General features: G+C 36.8%; 1 protein-coding gene across 1 annotated transcript; it reads right to left on the bottom strand.

Moving 5' to 3' along the window:
- Nucleotides 1-6: 6 nt before the first annotated feature.
- Nucleotides 7-6,660, bottom strand: LOC150092240 (progranulin-like). Its single transcript, XM_090415187.1, has 2 exons — nt 6,511-6,660; nt 7-538 (listed from the first exon to the last, which is right to left on the bottom strand). The coding sequence occupies exons 1-2, from the start codon at nt 6,641-6,643 to the stop codon at nt 102-104; spliced, it is 570 nt and encodes a 189-aa protein (XP_090271313.1). The 5' UTR covers nt 6,644-6,660; the 3' UTR covers nt 7-101.
- Between the last annotated feature and the right edge of the window lie 2,235 nt (nt 6,661-8,895).

The raw sequence follows: 8,895 nt of genomic DNA, 5'->3' as shown, positions 1-8,895 counted from the left end.
TTTATTTGGGTAATAAGAACATATCTGAACTACACAAATCGTCTTTGGCACATTCATATTATTTTCAATTTCTACTTATATATTAAAAAAATTAAGAGAGTTTAGTTTTCTGGTGTTCCCTGAACAGGCATCGCATCAGTATTCTGATGACCAAAGAAGTTCAGCGCATGGCCCATCATTGTACGATAACAGTAGCCATCTGATCCACAGTAGGTTCTGGGAGGACAGCATCTTCTGTTTGAACAACAGACTCCGTTCAACATAGGACAACAACTGTACCTCCCACCGACCTCCAAACAGCAGGTGTTCCCATTGGGACACATCCATTGTCCTCCTGGACAAATAACATTGTAAGAAGAAGCTTGAGGCTGCGAAAGAAGCTCTGGTTGGATATTTACGCCCTTATCTGATTCACAAATGCCTGTAACGTTGCATGTAGTGCCTCGTGGACAGCAGTGGACACGGTCATCACAACACACGGCATTGCGATAGCGACAGCAACCATAGGAACCAGATGGTAGCTCGCAACAGGTTTCCTCTGGAAGACAAAAAAGAAAAAAATATATATATAAAGTAAGAACATTCGTAGTGAAAGTATAATTAGGGCAACACAAAATAGAGGTGGAGTTTTCTATTTTGTGCTGCTTCATAAAAACGTTCGCATGTGTAGTTGCAAAACAACAACAAAAAATACTTGGTATATTTGTAATGAAAACACTGCCATCCCTCATTCCTGAAAGGATTTCTTCTGTTTGCCTGAGGTATCACACCGAAAGAAGTAGCGAAATACTTAGATAACGCCGTCAGTTTTTTTTGTTTGTTTGTTTGTTGTTGCATTAAGCCTTAAAATTTCTCTTTAGCTAAATATTTTAAACTAACACAAAGTAATTTAAATCGAGGAATGGTTTGCAGTAAGTGCTAAGAATATCCTTTTTTTTCAAATTAAAGCCATCTTTATTAATTGCAAATAAGTGTTTCATATTTTGAAATAAATATAATTTGTGAAACGATAATCTGTTAATTGTGAAAACTGAATTTTTTTTTTTTTAACCACATGTGGAATGTAATGTTGAACAACTGGCATCTTTCTCCATTCCACTTAAGGAATATAATGCTTAAAGAACTTCATACGCATATGCTACTATTATACGTGGTAAGATTAATTTCTCAGCCGGTTTGGTTGGCCGAGTGGTTAGCGTATCCTCTTTACAGCCAAGAGGCTGCGGGTTCGAATCCCCGCCTTGGGCATGGATGTGTGTGTGATTGTCTTTCAAATATGTATATGTCGCAGGGAAATGATGAAAATAGGGATTTGATCAATTCACGGAAGATGTTAAAATAACAACTCTGTGGGGTGATTTCCCTGAAGAAACTCAGTGATTTGATTAAATCCCTTAACTGTTTTAGTGAAAAGATGAAATAATATTGTTTAGATATTATAAGTATTTATTTAGTAAACCATGCATTATTAAATGTAGAATAGTTAATACAACAATAGTCATTTAAGCTGATATTTTTAAAAACAAAAAGGATATTTTTAGTGACATTTCAAACATTTTTCGTGGATACAAGCTCCCCTCTGGCGTCCGTGCCGGCCAAACATTACGCGAGGAAGGTTGCGCGCATTTTTATTATTGTTTTCTATATTTCGAGTTTTATCAAGTACCTACCGTAGAAAAATAAGTTCAGATATAGAAAAAAATCAAACTCTGACCGAAGAACAGTTCAATGAAACTGTCAGGACGTTTTTGAACAAGCGGCATGAAAAAGAAAAACCTTTGTGGACTCGCGAAAGGATAGAAGAAGCTGTCACATTGAACAATTTAAATTAGCACCACTACGTAAACTGCAACGGACACATAAACAGTACTATTATGAAAAAAAATATTATGTTATGGAAGTAGGTACTAAAAAATCTTGGATTTTTGAAGAGAAAGTCTGAATTCGATCCAATTGTGAAAATAGTACCAACGGAACATTTTAACCACATACTTAGGGAAACTCATCAGTCAACTGGCCACGGAGGAAGAGATAAAATGCTGTATAGTTTGAAATCGAAATACCTAATACCTACTTCAGTTGTACTGGAGTTTTTAAAACTGTGCACGGTATGTCAGTCTAAAAAAAAATTCCAAACAAAGGAATCGTTGTTTGCCCAATTGTATCTAGCGACTTCAATCATCGTGACCAAGTCGATTTAGTTGACTTACAGTCGACACCAGATAGAAATTACAAATGGCTATTAAACTACCAGGACCACGCGACGAAATTCAGCTTTCTTCGACCGTTGACTACAAAAAGAGCTGCTGAATTAGCAATGGAGCTATTAAAAATATTTATGGAAGTAGGTTGTCCTCATATACTACAAAGCGACAACGGCCGTGAGTTTACGGCTGCTGTCATACAAGAATTAACAAGCCTGTGGCCAACATGCAAAATTGTAAATGGTAGGCCTAGACATCCAGCTACTCAAGGATCTGTTGACCGACCAAATCAAGATGTTGAAACTATGTTACGTGCTTGGCTAATTGACAATGACACAAAAAATTGGGCTATAGGTTGTTACTTTGTTCAATTCCAAAAATATTCCTCTTTTCATCGAACCATTAAACGATCACCTTACAAAGCTTTATTTGGAACAGAACCAAAAACAGGACTCCAATCTAGTCATATTTCGAAAGAGTTGCTTGAAAAACTTGTTACTGAAGAGGACTCGGATCTACTTCTTAATCAGCAGGACCATGACATTATTTTAACACCAGAAGACTTACCATCAGCTTCCTTAGAGAACAACAACAACACTTCAACTTCAAAAGATCCACCAGCATCTGAATTAATTGATTACAATGCTTCAACTTCAAATGATCTATTAATAGTTAAATCAACCAACAATAACACTTCAATGTCACACGATCTACCGGCAGCTGATTTACTCACCAAAAAGGCTATAAATTTAGAGGATCTGCCAGAAATTGAATCAATTGCTTTATCGACAATAAGACAACTCGAACCAGTTAACAACTCTACTTCAAATCCTGCTTCAATAGTTAAAACATCTGTAGTGTTATTTGCATCAGAAGGGGAAGCAGCTGTCAGCGACACTAAAGCATGTTGTGTTGTTTGTAGAATGGAATCTACTGGAGCCCATTCATGTGACATTTGTAAAAATCCGGTGCACTCAATATGTGGGAATACAGTAGGAGAAGAAGGATATGGATCGAAAATTCTATGCTATTTATGCCAAAAAGAAGAGAGCATTAAAGATCAAAGGGAAAATGCTGCAAAACACCTGAAAAGATCAGCTGAAAAAATGAAAGAAGTTTTTTTGAAGAAATTTAAAGACGTGTTAGTGAATTCCACAGTTTTGGTGTATGTACCTAAGGTAGATAGAGGCCCATTAGATGGAAATAACATCGTGGGGATCGTATTAGATATAAAAAATAATTTATACCAAATTGGTACCTCAGTTGGAATTATAAAAGATTGGCTACCTAGAAACGCTCTTCAAATAGCTACTACAACATTTACCGAAACAGTTCCACAGATTAACCTAAGTCTGCGTGAGATTGCAGGAAAATTATCCGTATTTGGAGGTCAAGGATTTAAGAAGTGTTCCTGTGAGCAATCCAAATTACAAAGTAAAACAAAAAGATGTGCCTGTAAAAAAAAGTAACGTACTTTGTAACTCGAGATGCTACAAATCAACAACGTGTTTTAATAAAAATGAATAAACATTATTATTTATTAATTACATTCACGAAAAATGTTTAAAATTTCACTAAAAATATCCTTTTTGTTTTTAAAAATATCAGCTTAAGTACCTATTTCTTTTGTTAATTAGTTTCGAATAAATAATTTGTGTTTCAATAATGCATGGTTTTCTAAATAAATACTTTTAATATCTAAACAATATTATTTCATCTTTTCACTAAAACAGTTAAGGGATATGATCAAATCACTTAGTTTCTTCAGTGAAATCACCCCACAGAGTTGTTATTTTAACATCTTCCGTGAATTGATTATATCCCTTAGGGATTTGATCAAATCCCTATTTTCATCATTTCCCTGCGACATATACACTCTCCCAAGATGGACTGGATCAACATGGGAGAAGTCGGCTCAACTCTACCGCAATGGGAGAGTTGGGTTCTCACTCAGCAATGTGTGAAAATACAGGCTGATCAATTTCTCACTTATGAGAGATATATAGGTTGGCCTTCAATAAAGTTCTGTAAAAACAACCGATGAAAACTTTTGGTCAATATCCAAGTTGTATCTAAGAAGTAATTCTTTCGGACCTTTTCTCAGTACCGCAGCTACGTGATGAATCGAATCCCCCCCCCCCAATAACGAGTCGAACTCTCTCTTCACATTCTGCAGTCTTTAATTCCAAGGATGTACTCTGTCACCCTCTCCACTCTTTCTCTGAAACCAATGTCAAAAGAATCCTTTAAGCTCATATATGTATGGACTAGAGGTAAAGTTTACACACACACATGAAATGTCTGGGGCTTTAAATGGTTGGTTCTCTTGGCATTGTTTTCAGGGTCGAAGAGGTATGACGGCTAGGTCCAAGTGTGACAGGTTTGGTCTTAGAAACGAAACACTCATGATGAAAGACTGCTGGAATTTAGCCAGGCTAGCAAATTAGTTATTACTAATACGGGCTAAAAGCAGAGCAACCAAATGCACTTATACTCGGCATCAAATATTGATGGGTTATGGAACCATGTTAGTAATATCAAGACACTGCATTGGTGAGGACACTGTAATCCAAGTGATTACAGTGTCCAATTTTGATGTGCACATTTGTCTAAGATCAAATTATGGCACAAATCATTAGCTCATATGGACCAAAATACGTGTTATGACTTCGAACCCTCTCGAGGTTGATGAAGGTGACACATCTGAGGGAGGGGAGTCAAACGCACAATCTCGGATCCATAGTCATCTCGGCAAATTAGCGAGAGACCTGTAGATATGTGATCAAGAGTAGCAGGAGGGTGAAGAAGCAAAAGGGTGCAGAAACTGAAGATTATAAGAGATCTCAGAAAGGAAACAGATTAGGTAGTACAAGGAGAGACATTATGCTAAGAATGGTTAATATATATAGTTTCCTAGACGAGGGCAGATAAATACAAAAATGTGTTTCGGTTAGTTCAGGAGTTTAAGCACAATCTTTACCCTGAAAAGGGAAAGAAAAGCATACTGTGAGTCATATAGGAAATAGATGAAGAAAATTTAGACATATCTTCAGGTGAGATTATAAGTAGCAAACCTCTCTGCCGTAGGAAATTGAAAGAACGACTAAGCCCTCGGAAGCAGACGAAATAAAAGTAAAATTGATTATGGCTACGATTGAAAGAAGAATAAGTGTTTCGTGGATTGATCATTCGGATATGGGGGATCGAGTATGGGATAGCTACCAGACAGCCAGTATTCATAGCGATGCATAAGAAGGGCGATGTGAAGAGGACTACAAGAAAAATTCTGCCTAGGAAACGTTATAAACTAACTTACTGTACCTACCTTAGTACGATGGGTGCACTAAGAACTACACGATTTTAGTCAAATCTCTGTCAGACAGGCAAGATGTTGCTAAATATTATTCTGAATAGGACTAAGAACAAAGTCCGGGTTGAGAAATACCTGAAGAAAAAACTGGTTTCAGAACGGGCGATGGCACCAGTGATCTGATTCTTAAAGTAGAGACTTCTTTTGATTGATTAGGTGCTTTTTGAACTAACCATAGGGTGTTCTGCATATAAAGAAAGCAGCTTTTCTCAGCACATGAGATTGAATAGTTAACTTGCAGAGTGAGCAAGAAGCCACTGCTACGACACATGCTTTGTTAACCGATTATGCTGGGGTAGGCAAATAAGTTAGAAAGCAAAACAAGTATGCTTTCTCTCTCCCGACATCGTGGGCATAACACAAGATGAGGAGAGGAATTGGGATGAGTGGCAGATGTCTCAGCAACCTCAGATTTCTACTGGTAACACAGCCCTGATGAGAAGAGTTGGAACAAATCCTTGATTAAAGGTAATCGGTTTCTTGATAAGCCTCTTTTATTAAGAGAAACAAATTGAATCAACGGAGTTTTTAAAATATTACTGTAAAGCAATAACGTCGCCTGTCTTTATATATACCTGTTTCTTTCTTGTATGAGAAAATGATTTGAAATGCATACAGTCAGTAGGGAAATATTGCCAAACACGTTGGTAGCATTAGTCGTGAAATACGAAGAATTTTTAGTACTAAATGCACGTGTCTTTTGTACAATTTAGTCGGGCTCGTTGTTTGTGAGACTGCTTAATCTTGTGATTAAAGTGGAAATTCGATTTTAATTAAAACTTCAGTCTAAAATAATGAAATATTAAATTTCCAATCTTATAGGATTCTGTGTATCAGTTATTCATTTATTTAAAAAAGTTCATAACTACTACAAGAACGTTATAATTAAATCTCTCTCTCTCTCACACACGCACAGATTATTTTCTTGATACTTACTTCTTGGACAACGCCGATCTCCTCCAGGACAGATGTCACCAGCAATCACACAAACAAGCGCCAAGAGAACGGTAGCGAACAGCATCCTTACTTTTAGGGTATCTGATAAGCGTTTAAAAAAGTAATTAAGCATTTGATTATTTTCTTCTCTGTCTTCAATATATAAATAAGATATAACGAAAAATCGTAGGGACTTATAATAAACATTTCGTACTTTAAAATAATAATAAATCAGGATTCTTCTGTATTTGATATTAAAAGAAAAAGGCAAACTTGTTTTTGGTAATGGAGCGACCCCTAGTTGGATATAAAAAGTGGCTGCTCCATTACCAAAATTAGCTTTGCTTTTTTAATTGAGTAACATTCTATTTTATTTCGATCTTTATTATAAGGTATGGCGCAAAAAACAGTACTGAACTTCGACTATACTTGACTTCGAGTACTGAACTTCGAAAAATATTCAGCACTGTTTAATTGCGTCATCAACATCATAATGGACCATGGGCTCACTGGCCGTTGGTGTCCGATGCTCCTTCACTATCTTCTTCCACCTTTCTTTGTCCAGTGCACAGTGTCGCAGTTTCTGTACACCCATTCCATACCAGTCCTTTATATCGTCTATCCATTCTCTGTATGGTCTGCCTCTTCTGTTTACACCATCCAAAATACCAAACATGAATGTCTTTATCTTCCGGTCCTCACCCATTCTGCAGATGTGTCTAAATAATTGCAGCTTCCATTTTATAATATTCTGCATTAGATTCTCTTTTGGTTGTATCTCTTCTGATAGAGCTCTTCATTTGTGATTTTCTGTACCCATCCTATTCTTAGACTCTTCCTGTAACAAGTTCTTTCAAAAGCCAAAATTCTTTTTCTTGATTCCTTATTTATTACCCACGTTTCAGATCCGCACAGTACACCGCTAAAGATGCATTTTTCCAGCACTCTTAGTTTCGTTTGCAGGATGATCGCTTTACTTTTCCAGATGTTATCCAAGATTTGTTCTTCCCTTTGTAATTCTGATGTTTATTACAGTCCAAATCATACGTCATTTTACTTCCGAAATATGTGAATTGTTCTACATTTTTTATATCAGTTCCATCCACTTGTATCTCTTGTTTCATATTCTTCCCACCAAATACCATTGTCTTTGTTTTTTCCAATTTCATAACAAGTCCAAATCTCTTTCCTTCCTCATTTAACAGTTTTAATGTTTTTGTTGTAGTTCTCTTTCGTCTTCTTCCATAATGACAATGTCATCTGCAGATCTCAGATTGTTAATTCTCATCCCATTTACTGATATTCCTTTTGCATCTTCCTTCAGTTTGTCCATTGCTCTTTCTGAATGTGCGCTGAAAGTGCTTGGGGATATTGGGTCCACCTGTTTGGCATCTTTTTCTAAACCATTTCCCCCAAAATCATCACCTATTCTAATTGCTGCAACTGCATTCTTATAAACATCTTGCGCCACACTGTAAAATATAAGTTGTCACCCTGACAAAAATTATTTATATGTTGCAAATTTGAATAAATACTAAATAATATTTTCATTCATTTCATTCCCTTTAATCTTTTACTTTTTATTTTTTTAATTTTTTTTACCACTGCACATCATTTACTGCAAGGGCAGTAAATAATATCCTTGCAGTAAATCATCCACCATGGCTGGGTTTGCTTGATTAGCAGAGGTATTCTATTAGGCTTTCAGTTTTTGATTTTTCTATGATCAAACAGGATTGAGCCATTGCTTCATGTTGTTGTCACCATTCCACAGTCATTGCTTTGCACTAAATAATAGGAACCGGGATGCAACACTCTGTGGCCTTCTCTAGTCTTGCTTCGCCCCCTTATCCGTAGCTGCTGCTCTTTTGTTGATGCCCTTAATGGTCGTGTACTGCTCAGATATAATTCCCTTGTACTGCACTTCAACCACCATTGTTAACACGTCTTTTGCACTCTATAAACCTATCACTTTTTTGTCTGAATCATTGTTGCACGTATGACCGTCGCATCGGGACACTGATTACGAGATATTCACCGACCGGTCTGGCTCGCACCCCCCCCCCAGTTCATTATCTCTCATAAGATATTGGTTCCCAGAGACATTCTGTCTCCTCTTGCTTATCTCTACCAGTGCTTGCTGTCGTTAGCTATGTGTTACTGGTGAATTGCATTTGGCATTTTCCCTTATATTAACAGCTTATACAGAGCTAAAGGTTAGATTGAAATGGAACACCATACGGTCTCCAGTAAGCAGCATGCAGTTTGTTAGTGTGTGATGAAATTCATCTTTTCCTAAAGACAATTGTAAATATTCATGCCACCCACATCCAGGCAGGTGGAGAGCGGAGACGAACGGGATGTCAACGTATACAATGGTAAAAT

Source organism: Typopeltis vanoorti, unplaced genomic scaffold, assembly GCF_054136105.1.
Source record: "Typopeltis vanoorti isolate ZY-2024b unplaced genomic scaffold, IOZ_Tvanoo_1.0 HiC_scaffold_1072, whole genome shotgun sequence".
Classification (NCBI taxonomy): domain Eukaryota; kingdom Metazoa; phylum Arthropoda; class Arachnida; order Uropygi; family Thelyphonidae; genus Typopeltis; species Typopeltis vanoorti.
This window is presented reverse-complemented; position numbering and strand designations above follow the sequence as displayed.

Coding starts and splice junctions, on each gene's coding strand:
- LOC150092240 (XM_090415187.1), bottom strand. CDS start 6,643: ATGCTTAATTACTTTTTTAAACGCTTATCAGATACCCTAAAAGTAAGG. Junction 539..6,510: donor AGATCGGCGTTGTCCAAGAA/GTAAGTATCAAG, acceptor TTTGTCTTCCAG/AGGAAACCTGTTGCGAGCTA.